Source organism: Ranitomeya imitator, chromosome 6, assembly GCF_032444005.1.
Source record: "Ranitomeya imitator isolate aRanImi1 chromosome 6, aRanImi1.pri, whole genome shotgun sequence".
In the NCBI taxonomy this organism is placed as follows: domain Eukaryota; kingdom Metazoa; phylum Chordata; class Amphibia; order Anura; family Dendrobatidae; genus Ranitomeya; species Ranitomeya imitator.
Window position 1 is genome coordinate 181,871,906 of NC_091287.1, and position 20,753 is coordinate 181,892,658.

Consider the following 20,753-nt stretch of genomic DNA (forward strand, 5'->3'; position numbering starts at 1 on the left):
GGTCGTGATCGTTGGTAAATCGTTTAGTGTAACGGTACCTTTAGTCTGTTACAGTGTATTTAAGGGGTTTTCTGGGCTTAATACAATAGAAAAATCAGGCTGTGTACAATCATTCTCGAAACATGCATGTTATTTTTATTTTCAATATTTAACTCCCATTTAGCACCCTGCTGCCACACTTGTGGTCTGTTATCGTTTACATTCTGATCTTCCTGCTAAAGGTACCGTCACACTAGACGATATCGCTAGCGATCCGTGACGTTGCAGCATCCTGGCTAGCGATATCGTCTAGTGTGACAGGCAGCAGCGATCAGGCCCCTGCTGTGATGTCGCTGGTCGGGGAAGAAAGTCCAGAACTTTGTTTCGTCGCTGGATCTCCCGCTGACATCACTGAATCGGCGTGTGTGACACCGATTCAGCGATGTCTTCGCTGGTAACCAGGGTAAACATTGGGTTACTAAGCGCAGGGCCACGCTTAGTAACCCGATGTTTACCCTGGTTACCATCGTTAAAGTAAAAAAAACAACCACTACATACTTACCTACCGCTGTCTGTCCCCGGCGCTGTGCTTCTCTGTTCTGGCTGTGAGCACAGCGGCCGGAAAGCAGAGCGGTGATGTCACCGCTCTGCTTTCCGGCTGCCCGGCGCTCACAGCCAGAGCAGAGAAGCACAGCGCCGGGGACAGACAGCGGTAGGTAAGTATGTAGTGGTTGTTTTTTTTACTTTAACGATGGTAACCAGGGTAAACATCGGGTTACTAAGCGCGGCCCTGCGCTTAGTAACCCGATGTTTACCCTGGTTACCGGCATCGTTGGTCGCTGGAGAGCGGTCTGTGTGACAGCTCTCCAGCGACCAAACAGCGACGCTGCAGCGATCCGGATCGTTGTCTGTATCGCTGCAGCGTCGCTAAGTGTGACGGTACCTTAACTCAAGTATTCCCACTCTCAGTGCCTGCACAATCCAATTGCAAAGCACCCTCCTGAGACTACTATGCAGTCTCAAGATAGGAAAAGCTATCCACAACATTTGTCCTAGTCTGCAGTGGTGCCGAACCTGGGAATAGGAGCTGCCATAGGCAATCTTGTGACTGAAAGGACACAACAGGATTTATACCAGATAGTCTGGATCACATTATGTGGGCAGCTAGGAAAAGTAGGAGGCACTAGTATCTGCTCTTGGGGAATGCTGCCACTATAAAAACCGTCAAGATACAGGTCTAGCCACATTTCCCTCGTGATCAAGCTAGGTGAAATGTGTGTTGGGGTGGTTCATCACACTGTATGGTTATTCTGGCTAGAATTTTCCATTTTTGATAATCGGGGTACTAGTAGCAAAGCAATGTTCAGTGCTCGGTGACTGATTTAGGGGGTTCAATACTTACCTTATAGAACCTTAGGCTGGTGATGTATTTTTATATTTCTTCCCACTCGTTCTGCTAGTCACCTCTTTTAGTGATGCTATATACACATAAAAAATAACCTGTGCAGTCTGGAGTATCTAGCTTTATAATCTCCTGTATATGCATTATTAATATTACGCACCCCTTTAATGATTTTTTTTTTGCATAATTCTCCTAATTTTTTGTATTATTGTCCTCCACTAATAAAGAAAAGGTCAATTTGCATACATTTCAGTTGACTGAACTGTTTTTTTTATGTATAGCTCAGGAACAGAGCAGATTTTTAATAAGTAAATTATGACGTTTTCTAATTTCTGATAAGCTTTCCAATGCTTGAATAATACATGTGCTAGAAAACCCCATTCAATATATGTGAAATGTATCATCCTAGTGTCCTGACACTTTAGATCACACATGATTGTCTACACTAGATACAATTGTTGGGAACATTCAGCAGCGCTAGCATCTAGAAAGATTTTAGTCTTTGGATGTTTGCAAGAATGCTCATTATTGACTTATAGAATTGTTCCTTCCAATCAGTGGCACTGGAGTTCCCATTCTCTTCCCTCTGAAGAGGCTATTTACATTGACCACAAAGAGTGAAAAAGTTATGACGCATTAGGCCCCTTTCACATTGCGTTCATCCCCACTTTCAGTGGTCCCGTTGGGGCCGAGTGTCCAGTAGGTGTATACATCCTAAAATGAGGCACGACAGAGAACACGTTGATGATGTCAGCAACATTTTAATCAATGGCCCCGTCGGTGCATATGCCCGAATCGCGTTTTGTAGAGGGAGGGGGGTTCAGACGTAAGCCCCAACGAGACTACTGAATGTGGGATAAAGAGCTGTAATTCACCCTTACACCACATGGTCTTTTAGAATATGCACAGCTTGTCATTATCAAATGATTAAAGGAGTTGCCCGGGATAGAATTTTTTTTTTTTTGTATTAATTATGTACCGTAATTATTTTTAGAAAGGCTGGGAATGTGTTGTTTTTTTTTTTTTTATCTATAATGCTCCCTGCCAGTGTGACATGAGATTCATCTAGCTGATCATGTGCTGCCTACTCACATGACCACTGCAGCCAATCACTAGCCTCACAGCCTTGGGCCACTACTTGCACACATCCACTTCTGAGGAATGTTTGGTTGGGAAGGTTATGTGGCTAGCAGTAATGGGATTAGCTACTGGGAAATAAATGGAGACTGGCTGTGACTACTATAGTGTTGGCTGCATTTACAAAATATGTCATGGACAGCCTCAAATATAATGGGTAAAGTGCATTAAGTTGAGAAATCTTAAAAAAATGATTTCTTCTATAAAATGACTGATGGCTAAGCAGTGTAAGACTGTAAAATGTAGTCTATTCTTAATAACTAGCAATATTAACCTAATATTATATTTATTTTCTTCTAAGTGTGCAAGTATGTCTGTCACAAGAGATGTGAAGTAAAGGTAAGTGTGCACGCACTTATAGTTCATCTCTATGTATCCGTAGCTGAGGTTCAATTACAGACTTTGCAGAACGCTCAGCTGCAGCCACTTTACCACCAGACGCCCAGACAATGCCTTCCTATTACCGTATATAGAGTATAAGCCGACCCGAGTATAAGCCGAGACCCCTAATTTTGCCACAAAAACCTGGGAAAACTTAATGACTCGAGTATAAGCCTAGGGTGGGAAATGCAGCAGCTACTGGTAAATGTCAAAAATAAAAATGGATACCAATAAAAGTAAAATTAATTGAGATATCAGTAGGTTAAATGTTTTTGAATATCCATATTGAATCAGGAGCACCATATAATGCTCCATAAAGTTCATGATGGGCCCCATAAGATGCTTCATACAAAATACGCCCCATATAATGCTCCTTAAAGTTCATAATGGGCTCCAAAAGATGCTCCATAATAAAATATGCCCCATATACTGCTGCACAAAGGTTGATTATGGCCCCATAAGATGCTCCATAGAAAACATGCCCCATATAATGCTGCATAAAGGTTGATTATGGCCCCATAAGGTGCTCCATAGAAACATTTGCGCCATATGCTGCTGCTGCAGTAAAAAAAAAAAGACATACTCCCCTTTTGTCCTGAGCAGGCCGGAACACCGGCACTTGCGATATTCACCTGTCCCCGTTCCACCACCTCGCTCCGCTCTGTCTTTTGTCTCTCTGCAGTGACTGAACGTCACAGCCAGAGGAAGCGGAAGACGGAGCGTCGCGCGGCGATGGAACGGGGACAGGTGAATATCGCATGGCTCACCCTCTCCCGTTATACTCACCCTCCCAGCGTGGTCCCTGGCAGCTTCTCCGATGCGATGGTCTCTGGCGCCGATAGTTTGTTCCTGTGTTAAGTGGTCACTGGTACCGTTCATTAAAGTAATGAATATGCGCTCTACCCCTATGGGAGTGGAGTCACATCCATATTCATTACTTTGATGAGCGGTACCACGTGACCGCTGAACACAGGAAGAGCTGCGGGCGCCAGAGAAGCAGGGATATGCAGAGACACGCCGAGAGCAGGTGAGTATGATGTGACAGCTACCACTCCCCCTCCCCCGCCGACCCCCTGGGACAATGACTCTAGTATAAGCCGAGAGGGGCACTTTCAGCCTAAAAAAATGGGCTGAAAATCTCGGCTTATACTCGAGTATATGCAGTATTTATTTTATATATTGTATCTTATGATGGTTTTAAGTAAAAAAAAAAAAGTACGATAAGGACCATATACCGTATATACTCGAGTATAAGCCGACCCGAGTATAAGCCGACCCCCCTAATTTTGCCACAAAAAACTGGGAAAACTTATTGACTCGAGTATAAGCCTAGGGTGGAAATGCAGCATTTACCGGTGAATTTCAAAAATAAAAATAGATAATTCTTGCCCCATAGCTGTGCCATATAGTGCTCTGCATGTTCATTATTGCCCCATAGCTGTGCCATATAGTGCTCTGCACCGTTCATTATTGCCCCATAGCTCTGCCATATAGTGCTCTGCACCGTTCATATTGCCCCATAGCTCTGCCATATAGTGCTCTGCACCGTTCATATTGCCCCATAGCTCTGCCATATAGTGCTCTGCACCGTTCATATTTCCCCATAGCTCTGCCATATAGTGCTCTGCACCGTTCATATTGCCCCATAGCTCTGCCATATAGTGCTCTGCACCGTTCATATTGCCCCATAGCTCTGCCATATAGTGCTCTGCACGTTCATATTTCCCCATAGCTGTGCCCCATATAGTGCTCTGCACTGTTCATATTTCCCCATAGCTGCCATATAGTGCTCTGCACTGTTCATTATTTCCCCATAGATGCTCCACAGATGCCATTGCTACTGCTGCTGCTGCAATAAAAAAAAAAAAAACGCCATACTCACCTCTCTTGCTTGCAGCTCCCAGCGTCCGGTCCCGGCGTCTCTCCGCACTGACTGATCAGGCAGAGGGCGCCGCGCACACTATATGAGTCATCGCGCCCCCTGACCTGCACAGTCAGAGCGGATAGACGCCGGGAAGATTGAGCGGCGCCCGGCGGCTGGAACGGGGACAGGTAAATATGACATACTTACCTGGTCCCGGCGTCCGGCTCCTTCTCCCGGACAGCTGGTCTTCGGTGCTGCAGCCTCTTCTTCTATCAGCGGTCACCGGCACCGCTGATTAGAGAAATGAATATGTGGCTCCACCCCTATGGGAGGTGGAGCCGCTTATTCATTTCTCTAATCAGCGGTCCCACGTGACCGCTGAACAGTGGAAGAACTGCAGCACCGAAGACCGTGGGACGGCAGAGGGAGCGCCAGGATCGCTGGAAGCAGGTAAGTATGCCTCAGCGCCCTCACCCGCCAACCCTGCCGCCCACCTTGACTCGAGTATAAGCCGAGAGGGGCACTTTCAGCCCAAAAATTTGGGCTGAAAATCTCGGCTTATACTCGAGTATATACGGTATTTGTCAAGCATGTAAGCTAGGATGGAAAAGTGAAAAGATGTATGTAAGGTTATGGTCAGGGGAGATAAGGTGGTCAATGGTCTTCTTCAGTTTTCATGCATGCACTCCAAATAATGAGTGCTGCTGTGAATAGTCATGTACATAGTGCACAGTTTAGTAGGGCTTTGTCAATTTATTCACAACAAGGGCGATATTTCCATGGACTCCAGGTGTTTCCCTTGTTATGGAGGTTTCCAATCGCCATACAAGATGTTTAGAAGATGCCAAATGACATGTTTTCCTTCTGGCTGTCAGTTATAAACTGGACTAAGGACAGGAACTACACTGCTCAAAAAAATAAACGTAACACTCAAATAACACATTCTAGATATCACTGAATAAAATATTATAGTTGCAAGTCTTTATTCATTCCATAGTGGAATGCGTTGAGAACAATAAAACATAAAAATGATCAATGTAAATCAAAATTAATATCCCATGGAGGTCTGGATTTGAAATGATACTCAAAAACAAAGTGGAAAATCAAATTACAGGCTGATCCAACTTCAGTGGAAATGCCTCAAGGCAATGGAATGATGCTCAGTAGTATGTGTGGTTTCCATGTTCCTGCATGACCTCCCTACAATGCAGTGTTTTTTCAGTACTATGGCAGGTCATGAAAAACTGTTTTCCATGGTGCTCGGCTCTATAGTACTGTCTAGTGTTTTTTCTTCACTATTTAAAAAAGGAAGACCTAAGCTGTTGTTTAAAGGGAACCTGTCAGCAGGATTGTGCTCAGTAACCTGCACACAGTGTCCCGTCAGCGCCCTTATACTGATTAAAATGATACCTGGGGTGATCAATCTCCTGGTTGTTGTTAATCTTTTTCAGTTTTGTGTTAATGATATGCTCGTGCTTGAGAGCGGGCCTGGAGAGGGGGTCTTTATGTGAGGCTCTGATTAGGTATTCATAATGCAGACTGCTGACAGGTCACTGATTCCTCACTGACTTGCCCCCTAGTTTACATAATGTGGTTGATGTTATCCTGACATAAAAAAAAAAAATTTTTGAAATTTTTTCCTGTGCAGTAGTTATCCGATAGCGGCTTTTGTGCCAGCAGTGCTATCTTTGTAGAGAAAAAAAATCCTCCTCCAAGATGGCGCCAACGCATGCGCAGTAGCAGCTATCAGATCACCTCTATATACACTGATAGCTGCTACTGTGCAGGCTTCATTTTCAAATTGATTTTTTTTATCAGGATAACCTCAACCATATTAATATACACATTACACATGCGAATATGCTGCAGCGCAGGAGCCACGGCTGGTGTCTGCCTGCGGAAGTTTTTTTTTTCAGTATGTAATCATCAACATTAACAGCAATAAACACTTGAAATAGTTCACTCTATAATGACTCTATATAATATGAGATTCACTTTTTGTATTGAAGAACTGAAATAAATTAACTTTTTGATAATCTAATTTTGTGAAAAGCACTTTATATTCATTATGTAAACTAGAGGGCAGGTCAGTGAGGGATCAGTGACCTGTCAGCAGTCTGCTTTATGAATACCTAATCAGAGCCCCACATGAAGACCCCCCCCCCACACAGGTTGCCCCGAAGCACAGGCATATCATTAACTCAGAACTGAAAATAAAGATTACTTTTTGAACATGGCAAGTTACATTTAAAGGGAACCTGTCAGCAGGGCAGACAGTGTCAGGTCAGCGCTGTTATACTGATTAAAACAATACGCTAATTGATGAAATCCGTCTTCTGGTGGTTGTTTAAAGGGAACCTGTCACCCCAAAATCGAAGATGAGCTAAGCCCACCAGCATCAGGGGCTTATCTACAGCATTCTGGAATGCAGTAGATAAGCCCCCGATGTATCCTGAAAGATGCAAAAGATGTCAAAAAGGCATAATATGTGCAGGGATGTTGTTTTAGAGCAGGAGGGTCTGATCAAATTGATAATTGATTTTTGTGGTAAAATTTACAGTAAAACTTGTATTTTATTAATTGACATCCCTGGTGTTCATATTCATGTGTTCAGTGGGCAGTCCTACTACTCAGTGATTAGATGTATGACTGTGCATGCAGAGATAGCCGTCTATCATGGAGTAGGACCGCCCACTGGACTCCTATGCATAGTCACCAGGGATTTCAATGAATAAAATGCATGGTTTACTGAATCTTTTTCAACAAACCTAATATATCTATCACGCCGTAAACGGCGATAAAGGGGCAGGATGGCGTATCGGGACCCGCACCTGTCCCTGACTCTATAAAGGGGCCCTGACTTGCCCTTATCTCAGGGGTACCTATAATGGTTAGGAGGCCTGAGCCGCCAGCGTATCCCTGTCTCCTGTGTAGACCCTCTCAGTGGCCCCCTCTCCCCCTCCACCTCAGCCCCCCCCCAAAAAAAAAGGAGGACTGCACAAAATTAGCAAAACGACAAATTGACAGGGAATACAGACAAAGTAACTTAAATAGCAAACACCCTGAAAACTCACACAACCACAGAGGAAACACTGAGTAGGAAAAAAGGGGGGGAAGAACAAGGAGATAAAACAGGTTTAACATGCAACCAGATAAGCAGAGAACAAGTAGATAAACCTCCCAGCTCCAACACCACGCTCCTTCACACTCCAAGCCAGGCAGCTGAACTCATCACTGACAACAGTTGTAGTCAAAGCTAGGTCTATATAGAGGATGAGATTCCAAAATCCAATTCAGCTGAGAGACCAAGCTCTCAGCAACTTCGGCAACAAGGTTAAGTCCTGCACTGCTGGCACAAGGCAGCCAGGTCAGAATTCAGGAGAAGAGCTTCTGTTCACTGTGTGTGAACGAGGCCCAGAGCGCTGCGGTTCTCTGAAGCCTCTTAGTCACGGTAGCCCCGTGACAATATCATTCTGCTCTACTTGTACCATGTTGTCTACAGATCGGACTGCATGTACCATGTGAGTTTCCCTTTTAAAGGGACTCTGTCACCTGAATTTGGCGGGACTGGTTTTGGGTCATATGGGCGGAGTTTTCGGGTGTTTGATTCACCCTTTCCTTACCCGCTGGCTGCATGCTGGCTGCAATATTGGATTGAAGTTCATTCTCTGTCCTCCATAGTACACGCCTGCGCAATGCAATCTTGCCTTGTGCAGGCGTGTACTATGGAGGACAGAGAATGAACTTCAATCCAATATTGCAGCCAGCATGCAGCCAGCGGGTAAGGAAAGGGTGAATCAAACACCCGAAAACTCCGCCCATATGACCCAAAACCAGTCCTGCCAAATTCAGGTGACAGGTTCCCTTTAAACAGGTTTTACCTGGAACTAGTGAATTAAAATCCTGATTTAGTTTGACTAGGAGTAAAAGCAAGTCTGTATCTCCACTGCTATTCCTCAACGCACACAATTGTGGTTACTGCAGTGACATAAACACCCTGCCTTATAGCTTTTTCTTAAGGCCCCTTCACATTAAGCGACGCTACAGCGATACAGACAACGATCCGGATCGCTGCAGCCAGTACAGGAGGAGTGCAGAGCACAGCGCCGGGGACAGACAGCGGTAGGTAAGTATGTAGTGTTTTTATTTTTTTTTACTTTTACGCTGGTAACCAGGGTAAACATCGGGTTACTAAGCGCGGCCCTGCGCTTAGTTACCCGATGTTTACCCTGGTTACCAGTGAAGACATCGCTGGATCGGTGTCACACACGCCGATCCAGCGATGTCCACGGGAGATCCAGCGACGAAATAAAGTTCTGGACTTTGTTCAGCGACCAACGATCTCCCAGCAGGGGCCTGATCGTTGGTCGCTGTCACACATAACGATTTCCTTAACGATATCGTTGCTACGTCACAAAAAGCAACTATATCGTTAACTATATCGTTAACGATATCGTTATGTGTGAAGGTACCTTTACCCTAAAGCAGGCAGGCTAGACACAGACATCTGTTTCCATTCAGTGTTAGGTGCTGTGGATTGATTCCAGATCCTGGCTGTACCGGAGCTAGTGGTTTTGGTAAGCTGAGGCTGATTGTTCACAAGGCCAAATTATTTAGAATAAATAGCACTCAGTGTATCATGTTTCATGGCAGAAGTTTCTACTAGGAAGGAAAGTAGAAATCTGACCTGCTGAACGCCATTGCATCAGATTGATGGAGGTAGGCAAAGCAGCCTAATAAAAATAGTAGGATTTAATCGTTAGTCTTGGATGCAGCATGGCATTGTGTAATGTAACTGTGCTCTATATAGAAGTCAAAAGAGCAGTATTAAGATAAGGAGTTCCTTTTTCTACAATAATTTTTAGGTATGCTTTTGTTTTTTTGTTTTTCTTATTTAGGTAGTGACTCCATGTTCTCTTCCGTTAAATTACGAGTTGGTAAGTGCATATTTATAATAATAATAATAGTAATAATTTATTATTAAACAGAAAACCTTTGGGATATTTATTCACAATTCTATTACCTATAAAGATTAAATTAATGAAGAAAGCCGTTTCAGTAAGAACAATGGTGCTACATACAACTGCACACATCTGTGTGGACATGCTACAACAGTGACATGTGGTTAAGTTATAATATTGCGAAATTATTATGACTCAAATGTGATCTTAAAGAGAACCTTCCACAAATTATAGCGTAATAAACTGTACATTCCTTCACATAATACCAGGAATGTAGATACAAATGTTTTTTTTCTCAACTACACTTTTCCTATTCTTCAACTGGGCATTTAATTTATTTCAGCTCTGGGGACATGTACTCTAAACAATCATAAAAAGAGATGTAGGACGCCCACAGTTCTGACCAAAATGAAAAGCTCATAGAGTAGGCCACAAATGTACAAGTAGTCACAAGACTTCATCTGTCTCATGTGACCATGCCCTTGACACCTCCCTAACTGCGCCAGCAGTATACTTACCGCTCATAGGTCTGCCATCCTCAGCCACTCCAGCGACACTCCTCACTCTGTACTTACCTCTCATAGGTCTGCCATCCTCAGCCACTCCAGCGACACTCCTCACTCTGTACTTACCTCTCATAGGTCTGCCATCCTCAGCCACTCCTGTGACACTCCTCACTCTGTACTTACCTCTCTTAGGTCTGCCATCCTCTGCCACTCCAGCGACACTCCTCACTCTGTACTTACCTCTCATAGGTCTGCCATCCTCAGCCACTCCAGCGACACTCCTCACTCTGTACTTACCTTGCTTAGGTCTGCCATCCTCAGCCACTCCAGCGACACTCCTCACTCTGTACTTACCTGTCATAGGTCTGCCATCCTCAGCGACTCCCACAACACTCCTCACTCTGTACTTACCTGTCATAGGTCTGCCATCCTCAGCCACTGCCGCAACACTCCTCACTGTACTTACCTGTCATAGGTCTGCCATCCTCAGCCACTCCCGCGACACTCCTCACTCTGTATTACCTGTCATAGGTCTGCCATCATCAGCTGATCCCGTGACACTCCTCACTCTGTACTTTCCTGGCATAGGTCTGCTATCATCAGCCACTCCCGCGACACTTCTCACTCTGTACTTACCTGTCATAGGTCTGCCATCCTCAGCGACTCCCACGACACTCCTCACTCTGTACTTTCCTGTCATAGGTCTGCCATCATCAGCCACTCCCGCGACACTCCTCACTCTGTACTTACCTATCATAGGTCTGCCATCATCAGTGACTCCCACGACACTCCTCACTCTGTACTTACCTATCATAGGTCTGCCATCATCAGTGACTCCCACGACACTCCTCACTCTGTTCTTACCTGTCATAGGTCTGCCGTCATTAGGCACTCCCGTGACACTCCTCACTCTGTACTTACCTATCATAGGTCTGCCATCATCAGCTTATCCCACGACACTCCTCACTTTCTATTTACCTGTCATAGGTCTGCCATCATTAGGCACTCCCGTGACACTCTTCACTCTGTACTTAGCTGTCATATTGTTGGACAACATGGATTAGTAGTTTATTAGTTTGAGGATTGTAATTGAATACCTGAGACCACTCAATAGTGATTATGATGATGATAAAAGTAGCACTCTTGGTTGCTGCAGCTAAGAATAATGATGTGCTATGCACAAGTCTGTTTTTTTCAGCTGGATTTATGATATTCCACATCTACTGATACTGCTTATGTGACTAATAGATGATTATTACTCTTGCCGTGTACGCCACTAATCATTGCAAGGTTTGCAAACCTGGGCTATCCAAACCTTCATGTGAGGCAAACGAGAGTGGGGGAGGTCTGCCCGGACCCTGGTATTCGGCACTGTATGGTTTCCACATCTGGGAATGATAAATTCCAAACCTTTTATAGATGAATCTTTAGAATGTTCTGCAATGTTTATCTCAGCACTTACAGTATGTGATTGAGCTTGCATTATTTTTTCCAAATTTATGTTGGTATTTCTCTGTTTATTTCTGACCTTTATTTGTGAATGTGACGCTAATAGGTTGCCCATTAATCTAACTGTAAACTGCCTATTATCGAACTCTGTGTACCACTTCTCACTATTTTCTCTATTGCCAGCTATGATGTTCAAATATCTGCAATTGGACTTAGTAGAATACAGTTAAATCCATATATATTTGGACAGAGACAACATTTTTCTAATTTTGGTTATAGACATTACCACAATGAATTTTAAACAAAACAATTCAGATGGAGTTGAAGTTCAGACTTTCAGCTTTTATTTGAGGGTATCCACATTAAAATTGGATGAAAGGTTTAGGAGTTTCAGCTCATTAACATGTTCCACCCTGTTTTTAAAAGGTCCAAAAGTAATTGGACAGATTAAATAATTTTAATTAAAATGTTTATTTCTAGTACTTGGTTGAAAACCCTTTGTTGGCAATGACTGCTTGAAGTCTTGAACTCATGGACATCACCAGATGCTGTTTTTCCTCCTTTTTGATGCTCTGCCAGGCCTTCACTGCGGTGGTTTTCAGTTGCTGTTTGTTTGTGGGCCTTTCTGTCTGAAGTTTAGTCTTTAACAAGTGAAATGCATGCTCAATTGAGTTAATATCATGTGACTGACTTGGCCATTCAAGAATATTCCACTTCTTTGCTTTAATAAACTCCTGGGTTGCTTTGGCTTTATGTTTTGGGTCATTGTCCATCTGAAGTATGAAACGACGACCAATCAGTTTTGCTGCATTTGGCTGGATCTGAGCACACAGTATGGCTCTGAATACCTCAGAATTCATTCGGCTGCTTCTGTCCTGTGTCACATCATCAATAAACACTAGTGACCCAGTGCCACTGGCAGCCATGCATGCCCAAGGCATCACACTGCCTCCGCCGTGTTCTACCGATGATGTGGTATGGTTTGGATCATGAGCTGTACCACGCCTTCGCCATACTTTTCTCTTTCCATCATTCTGGTAGAGGTTGATCTTGGTTTCATCTGTCCAAAGAATGTTCTTCCAGAACTGTGCTATCTAGCCTTTTTATTCTTGATGCTTATGAGTGGTTTGCCCCGTGCAGTGAACCCTCTGTATTTAATTTTCATGCAGTCTTCTCTTAAGGCTATGTGCACACGTTCAGGAATTCATGCAGAAAATTCCTGTGAAAATCCAGACATTTTTGCCAGATTTCCGCATGAAATCCGCATGCGTTTTTTTTGCGCGGTTTTGACGCGTTTTTTGCGCGTTTTTTTCCGGATATTTCCCAATGCATTAGACAGTGGGAAAACCGCGAAAAAAACGCAAAATTAATGAGCAGGTTCATTATTTTTCCGCAATGCGTTTTTCATGCGGAAAAACGCACATCATGTGCACAGAAGTTGCGGATTTCATTAAAAATGATAGGATGCTTAATGTATGCAGATTATTTGCGGTTTTATAGCGTTTTTATAGCGCAAAAACGCTAAAAAAACGCAAATAATCTGCAACGTGTGCACATAGCCTTATGGTAGATTTGGATATTGATACGCCTACATCCTGGAGAGTGTTACAACACCTATACAAAAACACCCTCTCGGCCAGCAGAGGGCATACCTCTAGGCCTAAACATATGAACCTATAGAGCAGCACGTGGCTATGGAACAATGACAAATGTCGAAGGGATCTAATTATCCATGGTTTCTAAATAAGGAAATTATAGCCAGAAATCCACGCCAACAAATAGAGGTATCAGAAATAATCAATATACATTTATTGTAATATCAAATACATGTCAAAAATAATGCATACACAAAATATATAGACAAAAAATGGTGGATAGGGAGCGACAACTAAAAGATGTCCAGTATACACAGATGGTGAAAAGTGGTACTGGAACAGGACACAAGAAATCCGAAAAAGGGCCCTGCTACAGCAACGCACTGGCAAATGCTATGTGGTCATGATGGAATTGATCATTAATGAATATAAATAATATAAACAAGAAGTTCATAACAAGGTATACTATCGATCAATAGAAGTTTAGTCAGTAAGAAGTTTTAGTCAGTCAGTGGGGAATAATCCCTAAGTCTAACCAAAAAGACCAGAAGCACATGACAAGCCCAGGCAACCAAGATATGTGTGCGCCGTTCATAATGGTCCAGAATTACCTTGGGACATGTTGTCATGAGATGTCGGCGTGCTGGCAGCATGGAAGGCCTAGACGCGCGTTTCACCGTCGTGGCTTTGTCAGGAGGCGTATATCTTGGAGAGTGTTGTTCACTTGGTTGGCTGTTGTGAAGGCGTTTCTCTTCACCATGGAGATTATTCTGCGAACATCCACCACTGTTGTCTTCTGTGGGCGCCCAGGTCTTTTTTCATTGATGAGTTCACCAGTGCTTGCTTTCTTTCTCAAGATGTACCAAACTGTGGATTTTGCCACTCCTAATATTGTAGCAATTTCTCGGATTTTTTTTTCCTGTTTTCGCAGCTTAAGGATGGCTTGTTTCACCTGCATGGAGAGATCCTTTGACCGCATGTTTAGTTCATAATAATAATAATTTTATTTATATAGCGCCAACATATTCCGCAGCGCTTTACAAATTATAGAGGGGACTTGTACCGACAATAGACATTACAGCATAACAGAAATCACAGTTCAAAATAGATACCAAGAGGAATGAGGGCCCTGCTCGCAAGCATACAAACTATGAGGAAAAGGGGAGACACGAGAGGTGGATGGTAACAATTGCTTTAGCTATTCGGACCAGCCATAGTGTAAGGCTCGGGTGTTCATCTAAAGCTGCATGAACCAGTTAACTGCCTAAGTATGTAACAGTACAGACACAGAAGGCTATTAACTGCATAAAGTGTATGAGAACATGATACGAGGAACTTTTTTTTTTTTTTATGATAGGCCACACAGGGATCGTTTGGCCTACTGCCTCAACACATTAACCTATCTGAACAAATGAGTTTTTAGGGCACGCTTAAAACTGTGTGGATTGGGGATTAATCGTATTAACCTAGGTAGTGCATTCCAAAGAATCGGTGCAGCACGTGTGAAGTCTTGGAGACGGGAATGGGAGGTTCTGATTATTGAGGACGCTAACCTGTGGTCATCAGCGGAGCGGAGGGCACGGGTAGGGTGGTAGACTGAGACCAGAGAGGAGATGTAGGGTGGTGCTGAGCCATGGAGTGCTTTGTGGATGAGGGTAGTCGTTTTGTACTGGATTCTGGAGTGGATGGGTAGCCAGTGTAATGACTGGCACAAGGTAGAGGCATCGGTGTAACGGTTGGTGAGGAATATGATCCTGGCTGCAGCATTCAGGACAGATTGGAGCAGGGAGAGTTTGGTAAGAGGGAGGCCGATTAGTAGAGAGTTACAATAGTCCAGACGAGAATGAATAAGTGAAACAGTAAGAGTTTTTGCAGAGTCGAAAGTAAGAAAAGGGCGAATTCTAGAAATGTTTTTGAGGTGCAGATAAGAAGAGCGAGCCAGTGATCGGATGTGGGGGGTGAATGAAAGCTCGGAATCAAGGATGACCCCAAGGCAGCTGGCATGTTGCTTTGGAATAATGGTGGAACCGCACACGGAGATGGCAATGTCAGGCAAAGGTAGGTTAGTAGAGGGAGAAAACACGAGGAGTTCAGTTTTTGACAGGTTCAGTTTCAGATAGAGGGAGGACATGATGTTAGAGACAGCGGTTAGACAATCACTGGTGTTTTCTAAAAAGGTCGGCGTGATAACAAGAGAAGAGGTGTATAATTGCGTGTCGTCAGCATAGAGATGGTTCTGGAAACCAAATCTACTTATTGTTTGTCCAATAGGGGCAGTATACAAAGAGAAGAGGAGGGGGCCTAGGACTGATCCTTGAGGAACTCCAACAGTAAGGGGAAGGTGAGAGGAGAAGGAACCGGCAAAACATACAGTGAAGGATCGGTCAGAGAGATAGGAGGAGAACCAGGAGAGAACGGTGTCCTTGAGGCCGATGGAGCGGAGCATATTGAGGAGGAGCTGATGATCCACAGTATCGAATGCTGCGGAGAGATCCAAGAGAATTAGCATGGAGTAGTGACCATTAGATTTAGCTGTTAGTACGTCATTAGAGACTTTAGTGAGGGCAGTTTCAGTAGAGTGTAAAGAGCGGAAACCAGATTGAAGAGGGTCTAGAAGAGGGTTATCTGAGAGATAGCGGGTAAGACGGGAGTGGACCAGGCGTTCGAGGAGTTTAGAGATGAAGGGAAGATTAGAGACAGGTCTATAGTTAGCGGCACAGTTTTGGTCGAGGGATGGTTTTTTAAGTAATGGATGTATGATGGCACGCTTAAATGAGGAGGGAAAAATATCGGAAGTGAGAGAAAGGTTGAATATTTTTGTTAGGTGAGAGGTGACAGCCGGGGAAAGGGACTGGAGGAGATTTCACAGCAAAACCTTCTAAATGCAAGCATCACACCTCAAGTCAACTCCAGGCCTTTTATCTGCTTAATTGAGAACGAAGGGATTGCCCACACCTGTCCATAAAATAGCCTTGGAGTCAATTGTCCAATTACTTTTGGTCCCTTTAAAAACAGGGTGGCACATGTTAAGGAGCTGAAACTCCTAAACCCTTCATCCAATTTTAATGTGGATACCCTGAAATGAAAGCTGAAAGTCTGAACTTCAATTGCATCATTTAAAATTCATTGTAGTAATGTCTATAACCAAATTAGAAAAATGTTGTCTCTGTCCAAATACGGTATATATGGACTTAATTGTGCAGCTGACAAACCTGAAGGAAGTTAAAGATGTATTGTATTCTCACAGTCTAGTGACCCATATATATATTAACTGTATTGGCATAAAAGCCATTGATTACTCCGCCACAGGCCAAATGGCTAATGACCCGCTCCTCTTACTCAACTGTTATGAGATGGTCCTCTTCCTCTTGTACCAAACTTATGTCCTTTTGTTACCCATTGTATATCACTGTGCTCCTTTTATTTTCCATTGCAGCCTAACAAGCTTGATGCCTGCACAAGTCATGTGACTGAATTGGTAGGTATCCATTTTACCCAAATCTAATTTTAGGGTTTTTTCCCCAAGTTCAGAAATGTGTAAAATAGTGAAGTGCTTGTAAAAACAAACAACTTTGCTATTTAACCTTTGTTGAAAATCCTCATATGAGTATGTGTTTACAATATCTTTTTCAGGTGGATTCTGAAAAAAACTATCAGAGAATGCTTAAAAGAATGATGTGCATTTTTATATTAAAGCGACTTACTGCCATATGCTCGGGCTTTAAATGTTTCTTAACCACTTCAGGTATCTAAAAATGCCAAAAAGTTAAGTGACTTGTCCATTCCTCTAGTATCTTCCGCTCGGAATACGATCTGTACTTTACAATAGAAGTCATTGGGAAAGCTCAAAAGATGCCATACACTTTTTTGGAGCAATTTGCCATCATTTTTTGATTAAAAAAAAAAAAAAAATGCTGGACGTTTCTTCATTATTCAATGGAGTGATGAAAAAGCGACTTTGACAAAAGAAATGACAAGACATAAAAAAAAAACTACTGGTGGCTAAAGTCATAAGAAAAGCGGTCAGAAACAAAAAGTAGATTCTCCGGTGAAACATCCTGAAGTGAGTAAAACTTGAAGTTTTTCACAAAAACATTAAACCCAGGAATAATAGCTCATAGCAGACCAGACTACAGAGAAATGGAGCCACGACCAACTAGTTTCACCACACAGCCTTAACCATGGTCAACCAACTTTTTAATGTTTTTGTAAGGAGACAGCAGGCACGTAGGATGCAGTAATGGAACGTAGTCAGAGGAAGAGTTAACGGGATTTAATTCTACAGTGAATACTCCATGCAGGGAGAAGTAGAGGGAAATTTAGAGGGAATACAAATTACTGTAACTTGGAACACGGTAGTAAAACAAGTAACTAAGACAATGCGTTCAGAAGAAATAGACTTATCAATCCAACTCAGTCCTCAGTGTATTCCCTGGGTGCAAACGGTGACACCAAGGCAATGGCACGGTGAAAATTCGGCGTGGTCCTGGAGAAGATGGCATCTTGGGTCTTGTTGTGGGCGATGTTTCCTTGTGGTCCTGATGCCGACTTTGGGTCCGGAAGAAGGAGTTCACAAGGTAATGTCTGTTTAGAAGCTTATCAGGATAAAGTTCACAACGGGTGATACAAATCTCTTGTCTGCGTGGGTGCGAGGCTATGTCCCGTGCGCGGGCCCTTTGTCTCAGTCAGAGGTGTCAATGGTGTCATCTGTGTCAGCTATATCGGTACAAGGCTCTGACGACAGTCTCCGTTTATCCTGTGGCCTTCAAATCTTAAGCCTGGTCTTGCACGATACTCCGCGTTAGGAGCCTCTACTCTGACCTCTTGCACGCTGCATGTACCCGCCGTAACTGTCAGATTACTCACACACTGCAGTTCCCTCAGCTTAACTACACCCCCTTTTCTCAACTGCCGGGAATGGTCCGGGGCCTTAAGCTTTCCCCCCTGCAACATAGGTGACAGCTCCAACATTTTCAGACCTGTTACAGAGGAAGCACGCCTAGCTGCTTTATTTTATGAAATAAACTACAAGTTTTTCCTCCACTTGGGACGTTTTGTTGAAGAATCTACTTTTTTTTTGGTCTACTTGCTGCTGCCGTAGCCTGTGTGGCTACGTGCGCTGTTCCTTCTCCTGGCACAGGTGTTTTCAGAGTTTCCTGAAGAGTCTTTTGCTTGATAAACTCATTGGGTTCGACTGAGTTTACAAAACTTGTGTGTACGTTGCCTAATACTCAAGCATGGAGGGATTGCGTACTTTACAGGTTACTGGCCGCACTTCAGTCTCAAAGTGGCCGCTTACGTAGGTATAGAGTGAGAGCCTGCAAGCGGCACCATGCTTTGCAATCTGCCTGTGCGACTCCAAAGCTGGCAATATAGTTGTATCCGACCAGCGTCCATCTTATACTTTTCCCATGTTGAAGAGGCCAAGTTGTCTCTTCAGGCCACCTGGCAGGAGGCTCATTTCGGGTCAGAACTGTCAGTCTTCAGGAGTACTCCTGAACATATATTGGAGAACTCCTCTTTGAAGGGTTTTCTGGGATAACCAAAGCTAGCCATGCAAATGCCATGAGTGTGCTTTATGGCACTTCTGTAGAAACATTTGCACTTGTGTACTATCTATGACCACCGAGAATGACGCAGTAAAAACAGAGCACCTTACATGTTCCCACAGACTATACACCAGGGGTGCACTACTGCGTGGTCCAAAGGCCATATTTTCAGAATGCATAATTTAAAGAAGTGACATAGTGTGGAAGGAGCAGACACGTAGATTGTAACAGTACTTCCTGACTTGTACCACGGCAATGGGGCTGGAAGTTAGATACGTGCGGTAGACAAATGATAAATCATTTACCATGGTATTGTGGATGTAAACTCTCACAAAGCCTAGGGAAGGGGGTCTCCAGAAACTGATGAATACACTGAAATTAGACAGATGTTCAAAAATGCCAAGAAGACAGACTTAAAAGACAGAATTCCAACCATGTTTTCGGACAAAACCACCTTGTATTTTACTAATTCTAATGTACAACCGCCCTCTGCTGGTGGGAAAGAATAACTGTTGAAGTGCAGTGTATATTAGAATGCCTCCACAAGTCATCATAAAATGACCTACTGTTTCTGAAAGGTATTTGTTAAATTTATTTTGAAAAAATGTTTTGATCATGCTACATTTGCTATATTTCCATACAAGGCTGCCACTGGGAATTTCAGGGCCCCATACTGGCAAAACTTTCAGTCCCCCGTGAAATTCTGTCCCGCCTCCACCCCTCGAACCTTCCACAATCCCACCACCCACTCTTGGGAAAAACTCCACTTCTGTGCCACCTCCTCACCAATCAGATATTAACAAATCCCATCGAACACCATATCACACATATAGCCATCAGCTTTTGTTTGGGCCAAAAGATTTTTTAAGCCTCCACCATGACAAGGTAGACTCTTTTGGTCGGGCCCTACTCTACTCTAACCTATTATACATTTCTTAAATTATCCAATACTTTTTTAGGTATATTTTTATTTATATTTCTTTAAGGGAATGTGTTATATACATTTTTTTAAATGACCAATAATACCACGTAAAAGGAACAAATACCGTACCACTATGGCCGGACCACAAATTACCACCACATAGTGACTGAATAATACTACACACAATGGACTAGTACCGTCAGACCATGACCAGATCACATATTACCACCACATAGTATCCTAATACCATGTACGAGGAACAAATACTGCCACATCATGACCAGACCACATTTTACCACCCCAACGTGGTGGCTCAACAGTTAGCACTGTTGCTTTGCAGTGCTGGGGTCCTAGGTTCAAATCCCTCCAAGAACATCATCTGCAAGGAGTTTGTATGTTCTCCCCATGTTTGCGTTGGTTTCCTCCCACATTCCAAAGACATACTGATAGGGAATCTTTATTGTGAACCACAATGGGGATAATGGTGATGATGTCTGTAAAATACTGTGGTAATAATGGCGCTGTATAAATGAGAAAAATAAATAAACATAGTGACTGAATAATACTTATTAACCGAATAATATCATGTTCAAGGAACAAATACCGCTACACCTTGACCTGACCACATATTACCACCACATAGTGACTGAATACTACAATACTGATCATCAATAAAAAATCATTACACTAATATCACCATAAGTGCCGTTATACACATGAGCTCTGTATATAGTGTAAGTGTACAGGTAATACACTGACTCACTAGTGATGCCTTTAGCTGAAGTCTTAAGGTACTGTTACACTAAACTATTTACGAATGATCACGACCAGCGATACGACCTGGCCGTGATCGTTGGTAAGTCGTTGTGTGGTCGTTGGGGAGCTCACACAGACAGCTCTCTCCAGCGACCAACGATCCGGGGAAAGACTTCGGCATCGTTGAAACTGTCTTCAACGATGCCGAAGTCCCCGGGTAACCAGGGTAAACATCGGGTTACTAAGTGCAGG

At 43.4% G+C, this 20,753-nt stretch overlaps 1 protein-coding gene across 4 annotated transcripts in view; it reads left to right on the forward strand.

Annotated features, from left to right (window-relative positions):
* The window catches only part of TNS3 (tensin 3), a 515,174-nt gene that overhangs the window by 285,133 nt on the left and 209,288 nt on the right, over positions 1 to 20,753 (forward strand). For 3 of the 4 annotated variants that reach the window (XM_069730367.1, XM_069730368.1, XM_069730369.1), the window contains 3 exons: positions 2,820 to 2,857; positions 9,662 to 9,700; positions 16,711 to 16,752. In XM_069730367.1, coding sequence (XP_069586468.1) covers positions 2,820 to 2,857; positions 9,662 to 9,700; positions 16,711 to 16,752 — 119 coding nt within the window. Of the gene's footprint in view, positions 1 to 2,819; positions 2,858 to 9,661; positions 9,701 to 16,710; positions 16,753 to 16,999; positions 17,020 to 20,753 lie in introns of those variants that run through there. The other variant, XM_069730370.1, reaches the window with a different exon arrangement.